Source organism: Phyllostomus discolor, chromosome 4 (assembly GCF_004126475.2).
Source record: "Phyllostomus discolor isolate MPI-MPIP mPhyDis1 chromosome 4, mPhyDis1.pri.v3, whole genome shotgun sequence".
Taxonomy (NCBI): Eukaryota; Metazoa; Chordata; class Mammalia; order Chiroptera; family Phyllostomidae; genus Phyllostomus; species Phyllostomus discolor.
In genome coordinates this window covers 57,480,952-57,507,668 of record NC_040906.2, presented here as the reverse complement: position 1 = coordinate 57,507,668, position 26,717 = coordinate 57,480,952, and the positions used below count along the sequence as shown (strand labels likewise).

General features: G+C 36.0%; 1 protein-coding gene across 1 annotated transcript in view; it reads right to left on the bottom strand.

Annotated features, from left to right (window-relative positions):
• Nucleotides 1-871: 871 nt before the first annotated feature.
• Nucleotides 872-26,717, bottom strand: part of GRB14 (growth factor receptor bound protein 14) — a 126,040-nt gene continuing 100,194 nt past the window's right edge. Inside the window, 13 exon segments of the mRNA XM_028510739.2 lie at nucleotides 872-1,254; nucleotides 2,472-2,565; nucleotides 4,558-4,645; nucleotides 4,785-4,857; nucleotides 4,950-5,066; nucleotide 7,375; nucleotides 9,935-9,971; nucleotides 9,974-10,013; nucleotides 15,875-15,970; nucleotides 16,164-16,274; nucleotides 20,986-21,123; nucleotides 24,066-24,140; nucleotides 25,998-26,119. Coding sequence (XP_028366540.1) covers nucleotides 1,108-1,254; nucleotides 2,472-2,565; nucleotides 4,558-4,645; nucleotides 4,785-4,857; nucleotides 4,950-5,066; nucleotide 7,375; nucleotides 9,935-9,971; nucleotides 9,974-10,013; nucleotides 15,875-15,970; nucleotides 16,164-16,274; nucleotides 20,986-21,123; nucleotides 24,066-24,140; nucleotides 25,998-26,119 — 1,139 coding nt within the window. The 3' untranslated portion in view covers nucleotides 872-1,107.

Below are 26,717 nucleotides of genomic sequence, written 5' to 3'. Positions count from 1 at the left end.
TCTCTATTTTGATCATTTTCTTAAAAACGAATAGAATCATGCACTGAATACAGCCAATGATGATCTGCATATATGACAACGATCCAATAAAATTATAACAGGGCTGGAAAATCCCTATCGCCTAATGACGTCACAGCTGTTATTAATGTCACAGTGTATTGTGTTGCGCACATACTTACCATTGTGTCACAACTGCCTGTAGTATTCAGTATGGTAACATGCTGTAGAGGCTTGTCACCTAGGAGCGACAGGCTATACCATACAGCCTAGATAGGTAGTAGGGTATGCCCCCTAGGCTTGTGTAAGTGCATTCTATAATGTTTCCACAATGATGAAATTGCCTGATACATTTCTCAGAATGTATCCTTGCCATTATCAGACTTGTGACTAGATAATTCCAGTCAATTATTAAGTGAATGGAAAGAATACAATGAATAATGTGTCACTAAGAGGTGTAATGCCACTGGAAATACTATAGTACAATTAATCATTTAATAATGTAATAAAAGTTATCCTGAAAAAATCAATATATTTCAAAATAAGTTTAAGCTGCTACCTCAAAATATCATTTGATTTTAAGGTTACAGTAAACTCAAAAAATATATAATTCAAAATAGTTTTTAGTTTTATTAACAGATCATGGGTAGCTTCTTTTAACTGATACCAAGTTTTTAATCATACTTCTTAAGTTATAAGAAAAAGTAAATAATTTAAACTCAGTCCTCAAATAATTCATTTTGAACCCAATTTTTTTTCATGTTTTAAATTGATAATCCTAATGCCTCTACAGTAAGGACAGAAAAATGTTTAAAATATGCATATTTGAAGTAAATAGTATAGTAATGTAAAAATCACACACAGACACACCAAATCATTCTTTTTCTGAGGTTTAATTTTAACTAATGAATTTTAAATGATGGATATAACAGCAATCCAAATCTTTGCTTATTATCAGTACACAAACTATTTTTTTGTAACTTGAAGGTGAAAGAGATTCTCTTCACTGTGGCAATGCTTTCACCCTTTTTATGGTCTTCCTTTTTCCTTTTTAAATTTTTTTTCCTTGAATCCTTTTTCTTCAAGTTTAACAAGTCACTTCTGGTTTGGCTAAAGTGCAATTCTAGCACAATAATGTTTCAACTTGCAAGGAAGAACACCCTTGTTGAGTTGATAAAACTCCACCAGCTGGATCAGATCCGTAAACCTCGTGTGGCCATCGTCCAGGGTGTGGAACATTTCACCGTCATCTTCCACCTGCAAGAGGAAAAACAATAAACTAGTGAGAAGGGCAAACAACCCAGCGGGAAAATCACGTTCCATTGCATACTGCGTCTTTATATGCCCAAATTCAAGCTTACATAACTAAAGGAAAATATCAAGAATGGCATGCCAATTTCTTTTTCATAACCTCACTTGCATGGAAAGGAAATATCATCTGATCCCAGTATAAGCAATATGGCTGTACTTTCTCTACCTCTGTAATTAGACTAGTATGACTATTTGGAATCAATACACAGTGAGAACTCTGAGCTACTCAGGGTATTAATGACACCACTTACAGACATTAACTTCCATTTCTAAATGTTGTCTACCTAACAGACTCACTTAGTATATTAAAAATGAATATTCACATAATTTGTATGAGTAAATTGATTCTGAAGCAATAAAATATTATGTTAATGGGCTGACAGAGTTCCTTTTTTTCTGGACTTGTCAGTAAGCTCTCCTGGCATTAAGCAATTCATACTTGCCAGGAACATCATTCACATAATCAATGTATGAAGTAGGGAAGACACTTCATACAGACTTTGGATTATTCCAAAAACAGTCCATTCCAAAGGAAACACCGGTAATTTAGCAATCTCATGTAACACTTCCTGAAAGTAGAATAATTCTCTATTCCACACTACTGATCACATGCATATATACCAAACAAATGTGTGCACACACACCAGTAGAAGCAACAAAAATCCAAAAGCAAGTTGTGCCACTCAGAAGCAGAATCATAAAAAATTTTAAATGTGCTCAAAATAGTTTAAACAATCTCCAGTTCTGCAGCACCTATGCATCCATCCACAATGAATAAAAACCAAACTAAAAAAGCAAAAAACAAAACAAAACAAAACACATTTTGGGACAACAGAGAAGAAATGGCTGTAAAATAATGGTTTTTAAAGAACTGTTAGTAGAATTCAGGAGAAAGAATCTTTAGTGGCCTTTAAACAACAGGGGGCATGAGGTCTATACGATATTGCTAAATCAAATTTCACAGGAAAAGAAAATTTAATTTTTACAATTCCTGTATTTCTTACATTAATTCAGACTCATAAAACCATTTATGCCAAACTTAACTCTAGTCAAAAAACTCCCAAATTATATTTAATGAAAGAACCAGAGAAAACCAAAGTTTCCAAAAGCATACACATCAAGATCACCTCTAATATACAAATGTGAAATCATAAATTACTTACTGGTATAATCTGAAAGTGCTTTATTTTTTGTGCATGACTCATTGACAGCACAAAAGTTTTGGGGTTGCTCTGGCTATCCCGGACCAAGAAAACTCTAAAGAAAGAGAAAGAATTTCAGTGTGTTTCCACATTTACTTTTGGTTCTCATAGAAATACAGCATGTGATGAAACCAGAAAGTATACACATAAATGCGGCTAGTTTTCTCCCACTGCGTATTCAATGATGGGATTATCCAACATGGTAAACAATATGGTATAACATTACCTTCTACCCTAAAACTGTCTTTCATGCTAGTTTTAATAGCCCATTTGAAAGACTGTTTGCTCACAATAAGCCATATAAATGCTATGATGGCATCAACAATTGGTGCTGTCTCCTTTTTTCCACTGAAAAATTGAGTATTTACATGTAACTATTTTGCACAGAGAATGGGACATTAGCATATTGCCATTTTAACTTCTGGGTCATATTAGGTCCTGAAAGAAAAAATTATTTAAAAGGAAATTATTTTTAATTACCTCTTCTGGATCCCCTTTTTTCTCGTTTTTGCTTCCTACTGTTACATACACAACAGAAAGTGAGAAATAAATACGTTCTAAAAAAATCAACCCTGAAATCATTTATTAAGTGTATGAGCAAAATATTTTAAGATAAAGAAACACCCAAACAGCATGTCCTTTAACCTTGAAAAATGCAGCAGAAAAACCTTTATGATGTCAAGCCAGAAAAACAAGATGTGGCCTAATGGCCTAGAAGAAAAGTGCTGCCAGGCGTGGACTCTTCCTTACTGGCAATACAGTGAAAAACCAGCTTTATACTAATTGTTGGCACACAGACTGCAAAGAGTCTCCAGTGGTGACTCCAGTGCTAATCTCAGTGTGCCTGGGCAAAGAGGCAGCCAAATTTGAGCCAGCACAGATGTCTGATGAGATTACCCATTTCAGCTATGCTGTGCAAGATCCCAACTCTGCATCACTGGGAGAGGGGACAAAAGGGAGTTTCACTGGTCAATGGAGCTGTACCTGTTTCCCACTCCCAAGTAAGTCACCACCACCACCTAGTGGCCTGCCTTGCATCATCACTTCTTTCCAAAGAAATGCCAGAGAAAAAATTTTTAATTAAAAAAGTAAAGATGCTATCATTCTTTATGCAATTATTTCATTCAATTTACAAAAACTGGGCTCAGAAGGAAGGGAAATTACGATCCTCCAAAACATTTATCTATTCTTCGCGGTTTATTTCTTCTCTTAGTCTCATCAGATTGTGATTCTGCTGAATGTCCAAATTTATATCTAAAAAGACCATGCCCCATGCAGGGAAGCATATTAAAATCTTTTTTTATTTAGAGTCTAGTGAAATTCTGACTTGCTATTAATAATCGTCCATGTGAAGATGCATTTTTATCCAAATGTCAGTATTAAATCACCTTGAAATCTTGTCATCTTCTTAAGCCAACCCTTGAAAGATATAAGAGCCCATCACCCCTTGTTTAAATTGATGCTAGCTCCATTTCTCATCCAAACCTCAAAACAACCTCATCGACTGTATTGTATTTGGGAAGAGAATGTAGTCAGTATTATATGAAGTATCTGAAATACTTTGACAAAAAAATTCTTGAGATTATAAATTGTTCATAATATATTTTATATTTCTCCTGTATCTTCCATGGTACCCCACTAAAAGATAACATGAGAAAATGTTAAGAAGGACTCTTTGCATAGGTTTATATTACTTCATGTTTTTTAAATTTAGATAAAGGACATTGGAATATAAACAGAAAGAAAAAAAGGAAAGTCTAAATATATAAGCAACTTTTTACTTAACACACCCTGCATCAAAATTTGATATTAGTGACTGTCAGTTAAGAGCAGAGCACCCCATTTAGTTATCTGTTCATTTATGCACAAATACTAACCACACAGGATGGAACAGGTATATAGATATTTCTAGGATACATTGGCAGCCATCCTTATAGAACAAAGTCCCTTCTGTGTTAGTAAATTGAAGTCAAAACTCTTTGTGTTGAATAAGTAATTACTGACTATAGCAGAAATAAAAATCACTACCATTCAAAATCAAACTTACCCATCCACAAGTCCTTGCTGAATAATCAGTCGCTGAGCTTCATCTCTAGAAATTTTGTGGTGAAACCAAGGTTGGGAGCGGTGGATAGCTGAAGAAACAGAGTGAAGAAATACAAAGCTTTGTATGAAATGATCACAGCTGAACGATACGCGAACTTTCTACCATAAGCCCTCAGTGAGTACATCTGAATGCACCCTGACCCAGGCACGGTGAGGGTGCAGACATACCCATGTTCGCGGCAGAGCTCTGTGAAGAGGCCGTGGGGCTACTGTGAGTGCCCAGGCGTAAACATCCTTTTTTCTGCACAAAGAAGGGGAAAAACAAATTTCAGCTTTCTGAGTGAAGCAAACTCAATTCACAATTTTTTTTAAAGAACATGAACCCATCTGTACCCTCCATGCGAGTCCCTCTTCAACTGCAACTGATAGGGCTTCCGTGGGATTCTCTATGACTCTGCTTTTCTGGCCTGAGAAGTCCATTGCTACCAGGGAATTCTCTGATATACTTCTCTGGGAAAAAAACACATTTTTTTTTTACCATGAGAATATATTTGAAGTTATATTGCAGTGCTTTGCTGGCAATATGTTTGCATTCTAGGATGTGGTTCCTAAGGTGGCTAGCAGGACATTAAAATGTTAATAATACATATTCAAGATAAAATGGTGCCATAAAATAATTTAGTTAAATAAGTTACACAGTTATTAGTTAAGGTAAGTGAATTAAGTATCCAATAAAGGGATTAAAACCTTTCAAGGTAAGCATGCCTTTCTCCTAAAACAACCCTCTCTTCACATTTTCTGGTAAAACAGGAAGACACCAAAGTAGAAAAGATTTTTAGCCCTTCCTGTGGATAAAAAGATCCATTACTCCTGAACTTGGTTCTCTATTATGCTTTGAGAATCATTAATTATCATTTAAATGTCAAATCTATCTAATTATGAAGCAGCTATTTATTAACATTCATGATACACTAAAGCTATAACAAACTGACTTCTATCACTTCTTTAGAAAGAAATAGTATGCATTTTATAACAGAACTGCAGTATGCACTTTGTAAGTTAACCACCTCAATTTTCATCTAACTTGGAAAATCAAATTTAGTGAAATAATTTAGATAACTCCACATTCTTACATTTTTCTTTAATTTAATATATGAATATTTTTTCATCTTGTGAGAATAATCATGGCAAACTGAGGGCTGCAAAAAGAAGTCAATGACAAAGAAAAACTGATAAAAAGGAAGACATCTTTAAACATAATTTCAAACAACTTTTTGCTAATAATTTTTGTCAGTTACTTTTCGTGTTCCTATTTTCTGAATGTGAAAATAAAATACCCAAAACCTGGACTTAATTTTATTTTTTGTTTGTTTAGGGTTCCACTTCACAGCAACCTGTTAAGAAGAATGCCACCCAAGTCATGCATCTTTAAAAAAGACAATTGTCAAAATCTCCAGTCAAGCGTGTCACTCAGTTTTTAAAAATTAAAACTCTCCAAAGGAAAAAAATTCAAAAACGATGGACAATGGACAATGTTTATGTCCTTCTCTACTCGTTAATAGAGGAGCAAAACAAAAAATGGAAGGCTCATGGTAAATGAGGAACCAATGTGCATCGGGAGACTCACGGCTTAATATCATTCTGCATCTCTCCACAAGGGTTCAGCCATTTCTAACTCCGCCTAACAGTCTCCAGTCACATGGGTGCCTGAAACCTCATCCATGCACAAAGAATCGGGGCGGGGGCTCATTTATCACTACATCCTGCACTGTGCACTTTACTAGAATTTGTTATTTCCTCTTCAAATCATGCTACTGAAGTCTACAATCTTATTAAGGTTCATCTTTACTTCCAGAGATCTGACATGCAATCCTTCATTTGTTACAGGAGCCTTTATAACTGACAGCTGCTCCTTCCGGACAGACGCTGTCTCTATAATCTCTGTGCTGCCATACCTTACTTTGCCCTTCTCACCTGTGATCTTTTGTGCTGGGCTGTGTACCAGTTGGGTATACTTTGTTTTGCCAAGTTTAAGGAAAGCCTCCACCTTCCCAAACCACAGAGTAACTAATCTCAGTCATAATGATGCCTTATCTTTATATCTCTGCCTCACATGTCACAATAGACTCTGTAATCTCGAATTCCTAATAACATCAAAGTACTGTTAGGAAAATAATAAATAAATGTGACCTGTCTCTTTGTTTGTTTTGGCCTACAATATGATAGACTAGAATGTAAAACAAGGTCTCATGCTCCATAATTACTTGACATAAGTAGGAATCTACAATACAAGTAAGTACTTCTTTTTTTATTTTATATATTCATTTTTTTAGAAAGAGAGGAGGGAGGGAGAAAGAGAGGGAGAGAAACATTGATGTATGTATGAGAGTAACATCGACTGGTTGCCTCTTGCATGCCCCAACTGAGGACCTGGCCTGCAACCCAGGCATGTGCCCTGACTGGGAATCGAACCAGTGACCTTTTGGTTCATAGGCCAATGCTCAATCCACTAAGCCACACCAGTCAGGGCACAAATAAGTATTTTCATTTGCTACATTAACTACACTAAAGGGAAACACAGGAACATAGTAAATATTTTCTACTGAATGGCAGGTGGTGGATAAAAAATTAATAGTTTACCTTTGGTGGACAAAGAAACGAAAGTGAAGCAAAATCAGACTTGAACTCAAAAGGTCATTTTCAGCTCAATTTCTTTCACATAGAAAAACAATGTTGATAACATTCAGAATCAGTGTATTTTTCAAAACATTTGTCTATATTGCTAGTTCTTTCTTCTAGTTGTATAAGCAGGGCAAACCCTAAAAAAAGGGTCCATAATTTTAAGGGCATGCCTCTTTTTTTGAGAAAGAAAGGCCTGGGTACAGTCTGGATTATCCAAGCCAAACACACTGAGATCAGATCTAGTCACTCTGAGTGGACATAAAATGGTTTTCAGGCAGTTTAGCTGTGTGGCAACTAGTAGCCATTCACTCTCTGCCACCCCATTAAAAAAACATCTTGATAAAGCTGCAGTGTATTCCTTAGCAAGAGGGCATAAATTTCCTCAGATGTTGTTTCTCTCATTGACTTCATATAGGCAACCAGACATCAGAGATTAATTGATTCTAGAAATTATTCAACTGCCCTCATAATTTATACTGCAGGACACCAGTGGCTCCATAAGGTCACACAGTGCATGGTAAAAGCAGAGACAGGCAGGCTCTACCTGGAGTTCTTTATGTACCACAGAGTGGGGGCATAGGGAAGAAACTGTGGTATGGAATGTTTAGGTCAGCGTCAAAAGTGAGCCGGAATAAGAATTTGTGTAGACTTTCTTTTCCCATCCCCTCACTCCACCCAGGACCATATTAACAGATGCTCCTTTTAATGAATCCTCCGTTTGCCTTAAAAAGGACCAATTATATTTGGCTTCCTGGAATAGCTGCGGAAGATTTTCATTTCAAAGGCTGACAGTGGTGGCTGTTACATGTTATGTATAACTATCATGTTCATTATGGCATGAGACTGCGTTTTTCTCATTTCCTTTCTCAAAATTTATCTCTAAAGAAGACCAGATAATAATTTTGCCCCTTTACACTAACACTTCTATGTTGCACTGAAACAGTGCTTGGATGAAAACCAGCAAAGGCAGATGAAGGGGACTAATATCCATTATATAGGTCACTGATTCTTCACAATAATCTAGAAAGTAGGATTAAGTATAGACACCAAAATAAAACAAATACTTTCCCCAAACTTCTTAGTTTCCTTCATGGAAATTAAGGAGGGCGGAGCTAAAATCTCAAGTGTTTTTGATCATGACAACTGCCATACAGAACGGACAGGTCCCCATCACACAGACACCCACAGCCCATCTCCTTCAATCCCTGTTTTCAATCAGATTCACCCAACAAGTGCATTTCCTACACATGGTGTTGAACGAGGAAAGCTACACACTAGCCAAACTGTCATATGCCATATTGATCTACAGTAGGATCACGTTCAATGGAAATAGTCAAGAATAATACCATACTTGTATGCTAATAACAGTGATGAGAATAGAAAGTTCTTTGTTTATGACAATTTTTCCCATGATGAAGAGGACACTGAACAATAATTGCCTTCAAATGCATGACTGCTATTAACATGCTCATCCTAATAACTTTAGATTCTAAAAGAAATGCAGAAGGGTTTAGCAAAGGATTAAGATAATAAAATTCATTACTATTCCTATATATATAGATTGAAAGATAAGGATAAGCTGACAAATTATAAAAATACCTTAAAGTGATTGCTTTTATAAAAATTCATTACATTCCTGTTTCTCATTTTAGGGCTTAAAAGTAACATGATACAAGATGAGAAGTTACTCTTCCATAACTTAAAGCAGCAGAACTAAAGGATTGGGGTTCTTTTTCCATATTAGTCTATCAGGCTTCACAATCGACATTATTTCATGCTTCATTCCTAGAACTCAGCCTCTCATCTGCTACATTACATGTGGGAAATGCTCCTTCTTGGTCACGGGCTCAAGGAGCGTATTTTTAACCTAAGTGGAAGTGCAGCATGTTAGCTGATTTGTAACACAGGCACCACACATCTGAATTCTTAATGTACTCAATACTAAAAAGCACAAGCAATTGGCAGAACATAAAGTTTAATTTAAAAAAATAAAGTTGTGTTAATGTACAGAAAGTTAAATTAAGGTCCTAAAGAAGACCGTGTCTGTGTCTGTCTGGTGATCAATACCCAAGTTGTGCGCAGTATAAACCTGAGAAGTGGCACTACACTTAATACAACACTTGGCTGTATTTTAGCTGGCAGTTTTGGGGTTTTCTGGAGAGCAGTTTGCTTGTCAAGAAAATGGACAGTTTAAAATTATTGTAGAAATCCAGAATGCAAAAGAGCTTACATATGTATAGTACAGCTTTTAAAATTCCAAATCTGTACAGTAGACTATGACAATTCCAGAATTAATATTAAATAAATAAACCCAATAATCAAAACCAATAATTAAGAAAACATCTACAACTCCAGGAAAAATATTCTATATATTATCTTATTAAGATCTAATCTTCAAATGTTGTAATGACACAGAAGGACTCATGCAATTCTTTCAAATATTTGAAAATTTCTTTAACATACAGCTATCTATTTTAATTGGATATTTCATGTATACTGTACTGCTGTGATTTAATACATAGGCTGCAATCACACAAACTCTAAGAAAAATAATTAACATAACATTAAGGTAAGATGATGCCAGAGTCACTTATTTGATAGAAAGGAAAGAATGTAAATGCATTATAATGTACTGTAACTGCAGATTAAGATAACATAAATATAACATGAAATATAGGTTCAAATATGGTCCTTACATGGGTGATATACTCTGAGAACTGCAGCCACTTCTACTTGATATGGATGCATGTAATTCTGGTACAGCTGCATGCCGTACTGTAGAACAAAGGGATAAAGGACACAGTCCCACCACTTTTACTACACAGATAATTTACAAAAAGCAACACCTTCATTAATTATACACCATCAATATAAAAATAAAAATTTTAAGCATTCCTTGAAACTAACAAGTTAAAGCAACAAAATTTTTGAAAGATAAACTTTTAGGGCCTTAAAATGATACATTTAAAAAATAGTGTTTTTATTTGTACCCACTATTTAAGGTCTACTTTCACCAGTATAAAGATCTGGAGCTGATATTTCTATACACAATTTTTAGCACCAACAGCAAAATTGTTGGGAGGGGTACATTATCTAGTGATAGGAAAGCTCACTTGGGAAGGCTTTATGGTTCCAAAGACTCTGCAAAAACATCCTAAGCAAAACCAGGTAAAATTTACCAAAACTTTCAATGACTGGTTGATGAATTACATTGTCTCTTTGGTAAATCCATGCACTGGGCCCTATGTCAAAGATCTCTGGCTCTGTAACCTCCTCTGGTAACATTACATTTATGACACTGTTTCATGTTTGGCTCTAAATTCAGGGAAATCAAAATGATGGGAATTAGGCCGAGTTCCAACAAAGGGTCACAAAATATAACATAAATGGCAGTAGATAAGAACTGCAGCATCTTTACTTTCAGGAGGTAGCATCAAAAAACTTGGGCTGCCAGGCTACAAAGAGAAAATGGGTCTAGACTCTAATACCAGAGTATTAGTTTCAGAGACATTAAGAATGCCAACTTTCTGTGACCCAACTTATCTGTCAGTGGTCTCCATTTGAAACTGGAAGATAACCGACTTAGATTTAAATCACTTTGGTACAGAGAAAGAAAGAAAATGAAAGAAAGAAAGGAAGAAAAAGAAACAGGGAAAGAAAAAAGAAAAGAAGAAAAGAAAGAAAAGAAAAGAAAAGAAAAGAAAAGAAAGAAAAGAAAAGAAAAGAAAGAGAAAAGAGAAACCAGTGGGACAAAGAGGTTTTTTTTGTTGTTGTTTGATTATTATTGTTTGTTTGTTGTTTGTTTTTTTGTTTGTTTGTTTTTGCTACACTCTACAATTCTCTCCATTTCATGGAGCCATAATGAACTTATTAAAAGTAGGTCCTATATATAAAAAAGACACACCATGGAAACCAATCTTACCCTTAGGATATTCACCTATTTAAATATTCCAACAGAGCTATTTCTCTACTAAAGGCTATTTCCTTAAAAATGATTTCCACAAACTGGATATAGTTGGTAATTAGGCAGACAGTCAGAGTGGGGAAGGAAAGTCACTGTGTTTAAGACTGTGCTTTCAACCTGAATATCATTCAACCCACACTCATTTAAAATTCTGTGTGACTTCTTTTATCTAATTATTTCCCAACTTTTAAAATTATTTTTGACTTAAAGTTTGATTGACATTGATGAGATCTAATAAAATTTATTATAAATAAACTCTCAGTCTACAATAATTTTTAAAAGAAGACAGAGGAGCTCCATTCCTAGTGAAGTTCATTTTGGAGAATATACAATAACCTCCAGCCAATACTGTCACAAGGTCCATGCTGCTTGGCCACCTTTTATTTATCTGCAGTGAAAAGCCTGCTACCAACTAATAAGACTGTTTTCTTCAGAGATGTATTGTCCCTGGTACCTGTGGCGTTGGCTAGTTGCTTCTGTGCTTTTGGAGGTCTGTGGTAGGCATTTAATTCTGGCTGAGGCGTAGGGCATGGGCCACTTTATCATTTCTCTGTCCCTATGGAGGGGCAGAGAAGGGACCAAAATGCATTCGAGTGAAGCTAGCAGAGTTTTAACTGAAGGAAAAGGAAGCAGACGTGTAACTAGGACACTGTGGATGAGCAAATGCCTTTTCTAAGTCTCAGATTTTCTGATTCTGTATGTAACTGGGATTTCTCCAAAGAGAACAGGAGTATCTCCATCTGATGTTACATGAAAACAAAAGGGAAATGAAAATAAAAGATGCCAAATTCTTGGGGGAGGCTGTCTAATAAGTAGTATATAATAAAAACTAAAGGGTACTTTCAGTCCAGCCAACATAACATAGACTACTTTGTCCCTGCTCCTCCCCACTAAGTACAGCAAGTCCTCAGATAATGATATTTGATTAAAACATTGATGAGAGAAAAAAAGAACTGACTCCTAGCTGGGGCCACTGTCTGTGTGGAGTTTGCACATTTCTCCATGTGTGTGGGTTTTCTCTGAGGACTCCAGTTCCCTCCCACATCCCAAACATGTGCACATGAGGTGAACTGGTGTGTCTATGCTGTCCCATCTGAGTGCACGCGTGTGCGTGTGCCTGCGACGGAAGGGCATCTCTTCTAGGGTTGGTCCTGCCTTGAGCCCTGAGCTGCCAGGATAGGCTCCACCACCTTCAACCCTGAACAGATGGGAAAATCATTCTCTCACTTATTTTTATACATCATTCTTAAGTGAATGTAAAACTCACATTTATTTCAATGTTTGAGGTCTGTATTTAGAAGTTTGGTGATGTTCATTTGACCAGAAGTATACCATAGAAACTTAACTCTTGTTTTTATCAATTAGCCTTTGGTATACTGGTTTCATTACACATCATTTCTACAGTTGCAGTTTTCAAGAACCTATCAAGGACATTAATTGAGGGCTTTCTGTGCAGTGGTAAACTCTGGAAATAACACAATAGACAACCAAAGGTGGGGGTCTAAAGATATCTCTAACACCAGATGACCCAAGTCACACCAGCCACAGGGATCAAACAGGCACCGCATTGACAACCTGCCAGGAAAACCAACTCAGTCCCCTATTAGAGTGTCTCAGGTGTGTCTGTGCTGACAAGCCCAGACTCATGAATCTGGATATTATGAAGTGTAAAACAGATCATATTACTTTCCTGTATGAAATCCTTCATGGGTTTCTCATTGGCCCCAAGATAAAGGTCCTCACTGGTGCTTGCCTCCCTCCCTAGCCTCAGCTGGAAAAGCTTTACCACAAATGAAACAAATTTGTGGTAAACAATTACACCAATGGGAACAGAATGTGGTAGCAGAATAATGGCTCCCACAGATGCCCAAGTTCTAATCTCTGGAACCTATGACTATGTTAGGCTACATGGAAAAGGAGAATTAAGTTGTATGTGGAATTAAGAGTGCTAATCAAGTGACCTTGAAATAAGGTGATTATCCTGGACTACCCAGCTGGATCCCATGTAACCACAGGGGTCCCTATAAGCACAAGGAGGAACCAGAAGGGAAAGAACCAGAGATATGGCAGTGCAAAAAGGACCCAGTCCACACAGCTAGCTGTGAGGGAGGATGAAGGGGCCATGAGCCAGGGAATCTAGGTGGCCACTAAGGCTGGAGAGGGCAAGAAAACAGGTTTCCCCTAGTAGCCCTCAGAATGTAGCCCTGCTGTCACCTTGTTTTCAGGCCGCTGAAGACCTCTTTCAGATTTCTGAATGACAGAGGGATAAGATAATAAATGTGTACTGTTTTAGGCCATCACTTTGGTGGTCATGTGTTACAGCAGCTCTAGAAAACTAATGTAACAGAGCATGTTGAGACTAGACATTTATGACCTGCAAGTGGCTTTGAGGAGAGTCAGGTGAGAGAAAAATGTGAGAAGGGGACAATCTGCCAGAAACTAAGCATTCTGTATATGAAATGATCATAAATTCTTAGACACACATTTCTTCTCAGATTTTAACATCTTTACATTTGATTTATAATCTGTAGCATCTTATATTCACCACGGACCAACCAACTTGTCACTGCCCAAAACAGGTGGGATTGAGAAATCGTTAGCATCAAACCTTGCACAAGAGATGTCAGTGGATAGAAAGACAGCCCCACAGAACAGAGTAGGGTGCCCATCTGAGAGATTCAACTTTCCCAAACATTTTGAGAGTGCACAGCTGGATAGTCTGTGGAAAATATGAATATCCTTGACTCTGAGGTGAACATGATTTAGAAAAGCCAGACTTAGAATATAAAAAAGCTTAAGGATATCTCAACTAATTTATTTCACACATATTTTCACATATTTGTATATATCTCTGTGCATACAGAAAACTAATAAATGATGAAAATCTAGGTCTGTATAAATCTAAGCTAAGTGAAAATAAAATTATAAGTAATTCATATTACTTATCGCATCATATCATAGCATCATATCATAATATTATTGGCATAATTCTTACTTTCTAGTTAACACAAAAATAATGGTGTATCCTAGTGAAGTCAGCGGTGTGTTAGATTCACTGAAAGACTAATCTGAGGACGTGGGCTTACCACCTGCTTCTGTGTTGGGTCCTAATTTTGAGCCCAAGTTAGAAGGGAGGAAGACTTGGCTAACAAGGTTGGAAAGCATGTCCTCTACTGGCTTTCCACAATTCTGATGGAAGGGGAGAGAAAATTAGAGACCTCAGGGTATTTTCTCTACCATATTCACAAGAGTCAAAGAGTACAAATAATGAAAATATCCATCAACAAATAAATAAACTGCTTATTTAACATACATAGACATACAGTGGAACATGATTCAGCCATAAAAGAAATGAAGTACTACTGTGTATGCTACAACGTGAATGAACCATATAAAACATTATGGTAAGTGAAAGAAGCCAGACACAAAAAGTCACCTATTGTATGATTCTGTTTACATGAAATAGAGAAATTCATAGAGATAGAACAAAGTTGGTGGATGCCAGGGGCTGAAAGTAACTGCTTAACAGGTATAGTTTCCTTTAGAGGTAAAGAAAATAGTTAAAAAGATGTTTTTTCATTATTGATTTGTGAGAGAGAGAGAAACATCCATTTGTTGTTTACTTATTTATGCATTCATTGGTTGCTTCTTGCACAAGCAAAGACAGGAGACCAAACCTGCAACTCTGGCACATTGGGATGATGCTCTAACCAACTGAGCAAGGGCAAGAAAATGAGCAAGGGCCAGGGCAAGAAAATGTTTTGGAGTGAGACACAGTTGGTGTTCACACAACATTTTGAATATACTAAATGCCACTGAGTTGTTCACATTAATCTGATTAATTTTATATTATGTAAATTTCACTTCAATTAAAAAAAATTAAAAGAATAAAAAAACAAACCCTCTTCCAAACCTGGTATGACAACTAATCTGATTCTGATTATTCTGCCCTTCCTCAAAAGTAAATGGTTAATAATTTTAAATTTAAAGTTCTGTTAAATTTACTAGCAGATAGGTTTCAAATACAAATGTTTTCTATACATTTTGGAAGAAATCAATTCTGTGTCTTCCCTATATACCTAACCTTTAGAACATCCTTATTCCTTCCAAAATGTTTACCCACAAATTATACTTATGACAGTTGTAATTTCTATTTAACACAAAGGTAGATGCTTTAATAATATATCTATCTAAACTTTATATAATAATTTGAGTTATACTTAAAATAGAAAGCAACTCATACAATACAAAAATGAAATACAAAACAACTACACTAAATATATATATCCAGGTGGGCACCTTTCAAAATGTACTTCATAATGAATGGATCGATGGTAATTTTTTAAAATACACACTAAGTCATGTACAGGAGAAGTTTCAGTCAGTTCTACTGGCTATAAATGTATATTCTTAGGCAAAATTAAAATCATAACATTCCTAAAAGTAGAATACTTCACACAAAAAAGATAAATATTTTAGGTTATTCCACTCTACTCTGCAAATGTTTATCTCTTAGAGAAAAATACAATACACACATTGGGTGGTGGTGATTTCACTTCTTACATTCCCACACAGACTCATGGCAAATCTCTGCATTTTGAAATACAGCTATTTTCAAACCTTGATGCTACTCCCAGCATTTAATAGAAACGCAAGATTGCAGTGAGATTACCTTAAGCAATCTAATCGCGGTCACCCAGCACGTCCTACTTTGCTCTTCTTCTGCACAGAGCATTTTCAGGTCTCGGGGCCCCCGCGCTTTGTTAGGCTAGAAGGCCACAGCACATTGTTTATCGTTAATGCATATCTTGAAGGTAACACCTGTTGAAATAAAAGCCACTAAAATTCTCCCATATGTGTAAGAGAAAGCTATCTCTTTTTAAAAGAAACTAAAAGAAACTCAAGCTTACCTAAAAGGCTGAGGCTTGCTTTATTCATCTATCAAAATATTAAGCCTGTACCTTAAAGCAGAATCCATAGTTAGTTGGTGCTCCATGTTTTTTTTTGCCTGCCAGGGACACATAAATATCACTATTGCCAAATTCGCTGAAAAACTGCAAATGCCGGGGTTCCTTTAAAAAAATATATACATGTGAGTGTTGACACAGGTACCTATTCTGCAGTATCTATTTTGTATTTCTATTATATTATGTAATTTACATCTTGGCAAAAATTATCCCAAATAATGTCCCTGAAACAAAAGGGAAGAAAAACTAAGACACTGTATTCTTAAATAACCAGGAGCTTGATACCATATCATTTAATTTGAGAAGTGGTAGCTTGTTTATAATTTAACTTCCAACATACAAAAAGAAAACCACTTTCCTATTCTAAAATTATCCCCTTTCACCACCATGTCAATGATTTTGAAGGCAAGAAGACAGAAAGAATGGCTTTTGAAAATGTTTTCCTTTCTGGGTTTCAAATAATGGCAGTTCTCTAAAAGGAAGAAGGATGGGTTAAGCTTCCACAGCAGTTAGAGAAGAAAAAGGCAACACAGACAACGATTCCTGCTTCATTCAGAAATAACCATCCCTCACGTCTGTGTACTGCCTAACACACCACAGCAAGCAACAAGATAGGAGACATGGCTATCTTCCTTTATTGAAAGAAGGAAGTCTGTTCTGATGAGCTCAGGGAAATTACTTGGCAGTGGGATGTATCTGATTTTCAAGGCAAAGTGGAATCATGAAGTTATTTCTTCTCTGAGAAATCCATGAGATTTAGAACTGGTCATAGGAAATCCCTAGGCCATATTATTCTGTGATAGGTTAATAACTTGGAGAAGTGTTCAATTCTGGGGTTGAATATATAATCAAAACTGACCAAAATACGTCTGTTCTTTAAAACCTTGCTGCATGGTTCCCGACCACACCAGCATTACCTGGGAGTTTGTTAGAAATATAAAATCTCAGGGCCCACCCTGGACCCATTGAATCAAAATCTGACTTTTACCAAGTCTCAGGTGATTCAAATGCACTGAAATTTAGTAATGCTCTCAAAGAAAGAAAGAGAAAGGAAGAGAGGAAGAAGAGAGAGAAAAACAGAGCATTCAGCAATTTGAGCAGCCGATTCACATCTAAATCCAAAGAAGTTTCACTCATTTACTAGCAGGCTATATTGTCCCTGATGACCGGTACAGTGAGAATTTCTATGTATGTCACTGTTTCTCTTACATGTCACTGTTTTTAGGCATTTTGATCCAATGAATGACTATAGGTCCCAATTCCATGAAAATAACACAGAACAGAAAATTGCAAAAACAGACCCAGCCTAGAGCCTGTGGAACAAGGGAAGAGAAAGGAAAAAGATACTCTTACTGGCATGGCCTTTAAAGCTGAATTCCTAGGTAGAAACTGATTTATCAGGAAAAAAATGTCTGATTTCTATGAAGATGAAATAAGAACACCGCTGCCCACTGATACTGTACAAGTCAAAGTTACTGAGTCATTCAAATGTAAGAAAAAGGCAGCTCAAGAAACCCTGGAAGGCCATAGAGGCACATGAGTTTCCTCTTTTGACTGATTTTTTCCCCATTACATATGCCCCAAGGCATATCAGGGCTTATGGCATTTTAAGACTACAAGGCCGAGTTGGCATGGTTAGTAAAAGCTAAGCGTGCTCTTGTATAACATCAGAGGGGTTGGAGAGGAGGGTGTTTCTCTATAGTTACTACATGTTTCTCTATAATATAAGCCACAATCACATCTTCAAGGCTTATAACAGCGGTTATCTAATTCTTTCATAGCCTACATCTTTATAAAGTAAAATAAATTGAGGCCCTTCTTACAGAAAAAGAGCAAGATACTGACTATGTGCCAGGTAGAAATGTCAGTATTAGATACCAGATAATCTACATAATTTATATCAGTCATTATTGAGGTTATATCGTTTATATATATCATTTATATAATGTATGTATAAATTATCAAGAATAATTTATATCATACTTGAGGTTACATAACACCTCATAGTTCTTTATTGAGGGGACTTAAAATCATTTTCACATATGGACCATTGAACATGAGCTTATTAGGCAAGGCTAAAAAGAATATTATGAACTGATGCACAGCAAAGTCAGACACCACTAAAAATAGCTAAGGTCCAGACCACAAATAGGGATTTGATGCTTAGGATTTTGCCTAGCCAGGGGGAAGACCATTGCAAGGATAAAAGCATGGATTAAGTGGAAGGAAGAAGAGCTGTGTTGTATAATGAGTAAGGAAGAAAGAGAGTGAAGAGTGAAGTTGATTTTAATGAGAAACCTGTTACAGAACTAAGAATTCAGGAACTCAAGAGACATTATCCCATCTTCAAGTGAAGAATCACTGGGAAAAAAAACAAAAACACCACAGTGAGCCGTGGCTGGTGTGGCTCAGTGGATTGAGTGACCGCCTGCGAACCAAAAAGTCACCGGTTGGATTCCCCGTCAGGGCACATGCCTGGGTTGTGGGTCAGGTCCCCAGTAGCGGGTGGGCAAGAGGCAACTACACACTGATCTTTCTCTCGCCTTCTTTCTCCCTTCCTCCTCCCCTCTCTAAAAATAAATAAAAATCTTAAAATAAGACACAGTGAAATAAGCACGATTACTACATTTAAAAAGTACTTTTCTCTGATTTTAAAAGCACAAAGATGATCCACAATTGTTCAAAAGACATCTTCCTGTGAACTTTCATACACTAGGAATGCTGGGAAAAGAGCAAGTTCATTAAAGTGGTAAAAAAGAGTCTAAAACTTTAATTACAAAAATGGGTAATTATTCATCCTAACATTATTTATGATAGGAAAATGTGAAAACTAATTTAGATGGTCACGAAAAATTAGTTAAATGCATCTCTATGATAAAACATAAGCAGTCAAACGATATATACTTCAAAATAAAAGATTTCTGTAAGGGGAAGAGGTCTAAATTAGTAAAGCCCCATTCCATGAAGCATCCCACCACTAACACTCACACACACACATGCACACAAACAGCAACAAAGAAAACAGTATGTGAGGAAAAGGAGGAAACCATGTAAAAAAATAGTTGGAGAAAACAGGGAACAGAGTCAAGTATCACTCCTTTGAGGCTCCTGTTAGGTCCTGTGAGACCACTACCCAAATAATTTGTCTCCATTGTTAACCGTTAACCATTAACCGTGCCCTGGGATGCTTCACCCTCAGCACAGTGTATGTGGAGCTAAGATCATTAGCATATCACTTCTAAGATAATGACCTTTTAGCAAACCTCTTATTCTTGTTTGTTCTATTACAACATTTTCTATTTTTTTTATTTCTTTCTCTAAGAATATTTTAATGCTTCCTCTTCTTTCATATCAATCAGTCACATAAACACAGCCATTTTCTATTTAATCTGGCATTTATCCCTTTCTTCCTCCACTGCTCTTCCTCAGTTAGATTGCATCATCTCCACTTTGAATTACCAAATTATCATCTAGTTAGCATCTCTGCTGCTCACTCCTCCCACTCTTCCTCTCTCCCCCTCTCCTGCCTCTCTTCCTGGCTCCCTCCTCCTCTCTTTTTCTCTTTCTTCTTGATATTTTTAAGCTCAGTGTGGCCACACTAACATATTTTTTAAAAATTTCTCACCTGAGGATATGTCTTGTTTTTTTTTTAATTGATTTTAGAGAGCAAAGGGGTTGGTGGTGGGGGAGAGAGACATAGAGAAACATCAATTAGTTGCCTCCTTCATGTGCCCTCCCTGGGATCTAATCTACAACCTAGGTATGTGCCCTGGCTGGGGATCAAACTCACAACCTGTTTTTTGGTCTGGGATGACACTCCACCAAGCAAGCCACCCAGCCAGGTAAGCCATACTAATCTTAAAACCTTGTCATTTCATTCTCTTGCTGAAAAATTTTCTCTGGCTTCCTGTAGTGAGTTGAATAATAGCTTCCCCAAATATATGTCCATGTCCTAACCTCTGAGAAACTATGACTATGACATAATTTAGAAAAAGGGTCTTTGCAGATGTAATTAAATTAAGGGTCTCAAGATGAGATCATTTTAGATTATGCAGTTGGGACCTAAATCCAATGGCAAGTGTCTTTATAAGAGACACAGGAAGGCAGAGACAGAGACGAAAGTTAGGCAGCCACAAGCAAAGGGACACATGGAGCCATGACTAGCCAAGACAGCTAATCCTAGCGAAAGTTTAAAGGACCAAATAATGGGAATGTGAAGTAAATAATGGATAAACATCTCCAGCATAAAAGAAAAATAGGAATTTAAAGATTGAATGCATATGTTAAGAATCAAGCAAGCGTTATCAAAATATATTTGAAGGCACCTAGAAATCTGGCAGGAAAATTACTGAACACCAATGATTATAATAATATTGGAAAACAGCCAGAGAAAAATGACCGTTACCATAAAAAATCAACAATGTTGTCGCTGACAATAGATGCATGAAAATACAATCAAAATAACCTCTTGTGAAAACTCTCAAAAGTAGTTTTACTTGAAAGATATCACTGCATTGCATAAAATGTGAATGCTTATACAACACAGACTACATGGCATAGGCTACATCTACTAGACTACATAGAAACACAGACTGCACAATGCTGAGCACTGTGGGAATTACATGTATGAGTAGTTATGTATGCAAGTATAGGCATCTGCTGAAGAGTTAGTTTTTAAAAGAATTATTACAAATGTTCAAATCCAAAGATTTTACCAACTCTTGAAATCAAGTAATAAAATAATAAAAAAAGGAAAATCCATTTTAACTTACAACTTATCTATGATTTATAATACATCATTGATATTTCCAATTACCTTCGATGTCCCTTTAGTAGAAAAATATAAACCAGATCTTCTTAAAAGGAAGTAAATCTTTTTCCAGGACTTCCTTCCCTGTTCTTTTGCATGTAAGAAGCCATGGATTTCAGGATATGTGCTTGAACTCAGAAACATCTGGAAAAAGAAAATCAGACACTCCCATATGGTTTTTGAATCAGTGATATTGTAACTTAATATTAATCATGTTAAGATTTTAAATATGAGCCCTGGCTGGTGTAGCCCAGTGGATTAAGCGCGGGCTGCAAACCAAGCATCACAGGTTCGATTCCCAGTCAGGGCACATGCCTAGGTTGCAGGCCATAGCCCCCAGCAACTGCACATTGATGTTTTTCTCTCTCTCTCTTTCTCCCTCCCTTCCCTCTCTAAAAATATATAATAAATAAAATCTTAAAAGATTTTAAATACGAACATGTAATATCTAACAGTATCTTTACCACTCATATTACAGAAATGACAATACATACAAAAGAAAATAAATCAGTCTCTTATTTAAAGTTCCAAATGAAAATATGTTCTCAAAATATAAATTCTAAATTATGATCAGTACTTAGCCAAACACCAAAATTATAAGCTAACTGAATGTCCATTTGAAAGTTGGACTTCATCTAGGGAGTTAAGTTCTGATACTTTTCATCTTTTTCTATGATTTTCCCTAAGAACTTATCAATTTCAACTTCATTGTGGTGCAGGACAATTCTGACTTCAATTATTCAATTATTAAGAAAGTTAAGCCAAGTTCACCTCCCTAATGAGGGTAAAGCAAACAATCTCTTCTTTGTTTCTAGGGTTCTCAGTTGTGAGTAGGTATTCCAGGCTGTTTTCCAAAGAGAACTACAACACCTTCCATTGTACCTGTTCTTCTGCAAAGTGATCTAGCCACTGAACCATAAGGAGGCAGAGTCTATGTCTTCATCTTCCTGAAATCTCAGCAAGACTTGCGACTACTCTGACCAACAGAACTGGCAAAAGTGACGGTTAGCACATTCTAACTATAGTCCTTAACTAGCTTGATGGCTTCCACTACTTAACTCTTGGAAGCCAGCTGTCACATAAAAAGTGTGACTACCTTGAGACAGCTATGTGGTAGATAGCCCCGGAGGACGAGGCACCATGTGGAGAGAGATAGGCCAAGCAGTACCAGGCAGATGTAGAGAAAAGCCAGCTTAAAAGGGGATCTTCAACCCCTCTGTGAATCAGTGTGTCTCAGAAATGATCCACCCAGGTAAACCCTTTCAAATTTTTCATCCACAAATTTGTTGGCAAAATGTGAGTGGATACTTAAGCTGTTAAGGTTTGGAGTAGGTTGCTACACAGTAGTAATTAACTGACAGATGTGCTGGTCAGGAAACAAGAGTGAAAAGGAATAGCTCTGTCTGCATGGCTGTGCTGAGCACCTTTAATAAAACAATGAAAATGCACTGGCATCTCATAAAAAAGAAAATAAACATGCCTGTGAGTAAACAAATGCAAAAAGGTAAAACTGAGAGTGAGAAAAATTATTAGCTAAAACACTGTAACATTACAAAATGCTACTCAGGGAAATGCTGCTAGTAGATATTTATGTTTTTTAAGTAAATTACTAAAAACAATTTCAATGTAATGAGCCACAGATATCAATTAATTGACATGCAAAGCAGGCAACTACTTTTTTTAGTTTGAGTGCTTTCCAAGTTATTAAAGCAAACCAATTAAATTTTAAAAAGGGAGTCACAGAGGTCACACTAGAAAAAGAAGAAACGCTTTAAAAACTGGAAACATTGCCTCAGTGGACAGAAAAGGTCAGGGCCACATGCACAACTATCTGATTCCAAGGCTGTGATTTTCTTGTTTTTATAATGTAGCATTAAAGTAATATAACTCCATTATCGGAGAATTGGGGAGCGGAGGCAGAAGGAAAACTCCCATCCACATCCTGTTACATCCTGCTGATGAGGTGCTGAGAAGGCTTGGGAGCTGGGGTGCCAGGGGCCACCACTGCATTTACCCTAATAGTCTGACGGGGTATCTGTGAAACTCGGTAGCATATAAATAGCTTTGAAAAAAAATCTCTTGAGGTTAATCATGTTTTTATTATATTTTGAAGTGTAAAAATGAAATACCACATATTAAAAAGCTCACAGAAAACAAATCAATCATATCCAGTATTTGTATTAATATATTTACTAGTATATTTAAATATCAACACATTTAAAATAGTATCTATATTGAAAATATTAAATGAAGAATATTAAAATTTTCCTTCACTTAAGATCAGAGGGCACTGAGTGAGTTTGGGGATGCCCAGGGCCTAGATCAAACAGCAATGTCTTTATAAAGATATTGCTCAGTACAAACCTGCTAACAACTATAGACCTTCTGGTATAAAATCTACTGATTTATCAAAATAAAATAACTGAAATCATTCTTTTACTGTAATGAAAATAACTTGGAAAATGACCCCCTAACATTACTGACAGTTTGAAAGAAATGAGCCCAATAAATGCAAAACCAATGAGATTTTTCATTAAATAGTCAGTACTCTTATTTCAGCTGTAATATTTCACAATTCTACTCAAGTATTTCTGTCTTAGGTAGTACAAATATTGATGTATAAAATAGATATATTTTATACATTTTTTCTCCTTTGATTTAATTGCTAAGTATTTTATAACAGATAGGATTGAGGGCATTTCTTATAAAACAATATTAAATACCACTTAGTAAAATATCTACTATTTAATGGAAATTTTAATTTTTCAAAAGACTAAGAATCTTTAATCACATCACAAAACAAAACTGCAAGTTTCCTTTCATGATACGCATTTTTAAACAGTTACAAACCTTTGACAATTAGCCAAACCTGGGAAGAATAATATTGTTACAGGGTCCTATTGATTTAAAGGAATTCTTTACCCAGATTGTGCTCTTGTCTTTTCCTTCTTATTCTTTTCAGTTTTACCTCCAGCAAAATTTAATCATTCAAGATGTAACATTTCAAATTTGAGACATTTATATATATGGACCTTAAAGTTTCCCTTTATTATTACTTAACACATTTTAATGGAAGTATATTTTACCTGCAAAATCTGTGTGGGGGATATTTCACCGTTGGTTTCAGTTGCAAAAGACACCATATGCTCTGGAAAAAAATACTGACAAAAAGATACAAGTTACATTATCCCAAAACCTGTGCTAGAAAAGCTTCAATTATGACCATTGTAATCTAAAGTGAAAGTTCTTCAAATCGGCTGAAAATTCACTCAAAGTGCTTTTTAAAATGACACTCCATGGACTTCACCTTGAGGTATGTTAATGGAAAGGTCAGAGCTGGGCCCAGGCTAGCAAGCACCCTCAGAGGACACCCACAAAGAGATCCACATACCTCGAGTTACACAAAACTCTGCCCTCAGGATAACAGTGTGCTTGCTCCTGTTTCTCTTCCCTGAGCCCTGCAACCACTCTAGCAGTGCTAAAGGACCATCAACTCCATTTTAGAAAGGCAAAGCTCATAGACATAAAGGGTGTACTCAAGGTTGCAGCCCACACTGTAGAGGAGCCAGAGCGTAAACTAGGACCAGGGATTGAAAAGTCCCATCTTTTCCACTCACTGCTTTTCCAAACTTGTTTCATTATAAAATTCACCCAGAGCAGTTGCTTGACAGGAATTCCTAGGCCTCATTCCTGAATGATTCTGTAGTTCGGGTACCTCCTGAATCCTGTGTTTTTTTACAAGCACTCTCCCCTTCCCCCGATAATTTTTATGACCAGACAAGTTTGGGAAAATATATTACACTACTTCCTTTAGGACAGGCTTTTCAACAGAAGTTCCATTAACATTCAGTCTAATAATAATCCTGTGTGGCGGGGGCAGGGAGAGCTGCCCTGCACCTTGTAGGCAGTTTAGCAGCATTCCTGGCCTCTGGTCACCAGCAGCCTGCCCCACCCCCAGCTGTGACAACCACAAACATCACCAGACACCAGCAAACCGCCACCCCAGGTGAGAACCACTGTCCTAGGTCTACAAAATGGATGCACATACAGCCAGCCACCTGTTTAAATTTTCAAAAACTAGATAGAAACTAAAATGAACACTAAGCCATTTTTCTATAATGATGATTTTTAAATTCTTGATTTTTATAAAGATTCACATGAAAACAATCTCCCTTCAAATTCTAATTCTATTTAATTTTTATTAGAACTCTTATTTTCTTTGGCATAGATCATCCATTATGTTTCTATTAATAGGTTCAAATAAAAGAGAACATAAGAGGTCTTTTGGGGTTTGAAAAGATTCTGTTACAGTGAGTATCATATATTTTCCATAAAGGATCATTTCAATTCAATTATCTAAAACATAGTATAAAAAATGCTATAGCTGCAAAGACCAAAACAATTTAAAATAGTAATTTCAAAGACTATTCTGACTTCTAAAGATCTCTAGTCTTCATTACAATGTGATACATTTATTTTCTTTTAATGAGACTACAATGAAAGTAGGTTTACTAGAAAATAAACTGCCCTGTACCTGATTTCTACCTTGCTCACTGATCACTGCACTAAAAAGAAAATAATGGCAGCAGCAAGACTCACGTCAACCTTAAATTTCAAGATTAAGTTACAACAATCCCAACATCATCAATCTGTTTTTACCTTAACATTTTATATTTTAAGTATCCTAAATTCTCTGAAAAGTGCTAAAATAAAATTTTGGAACCTGCTTGAGGATATCTAATAATTCATTCCCTAAATGAAATGTAGAGATTTGTTTTTCTTAAAAAGCAAAAGCAAGAAGCAAGCATTCTTGAAAAGCATGTACCTGAACTTCTGTGCTGATTCTGACTAATCAACTGTAGGGTAAGAAGAAATGTGACTATAAAGGACCAGAATTCTTACCCACATATTACCAAATAAGGAATTATATTTTATTTATAGTGATACTTCACATGAACTAAAACAAAATTTAACTAGTTCATTTATTTTTCATAACTATTAATAGGAATTTCACTTACCACTGGATTTTTAAAGAATTCATATTTGGCATAATTTTTTCTAAAGTACAGTTTACTTTCTTCTTCCATTCCCCAGTTAGATAGCACTTCAGTCACCAGCTCATGGTCTTCTACTGTTCTTTCTGTAAAGAATGTTTCAGTGAGTATGTCAATGGATGGATGGATGGATGGATAAGTGGATAAAAAGGTAGGCAGACAAATATATATATATGGATATATAGATATCCATACAAATACACAAAATATATTATCTATGTATATTTATTCAAAATAGAAAATTTCAACTCCATTTTGAAAAAGTCAGACTGACAAAACTTCCTTCAATTTTGAATTAGTAACAACTGATTTTTATACCAAGGCAGACTATAACCTGAAAAGAAAACGACAAAATATTACAATGCACTTTTTGCTAATTCTGAATATGTTTTTATTGACATGTAAATTATAAGTTTGATAATAAATTTGCATTAAGAATATGGGAGCTATTCTTTTTCTCCAACTCATCATGGTGTCAAAATTAAAATCATTGCCTTTGGGTTAAACAATTCAGCCCATGAAAAGAAGAAAAATTTTGATAGGTTCAATATGCACTTAAGACCTATAATCTGGATAGTTAAGAAAAACTAAAATAAATGCTTTAAAAGGAAAACATTAATGCAGGTACATACATTTTTTTAAGAAAACTAATTTCTTCAGGCACCTTATACTTTTAAACCAATG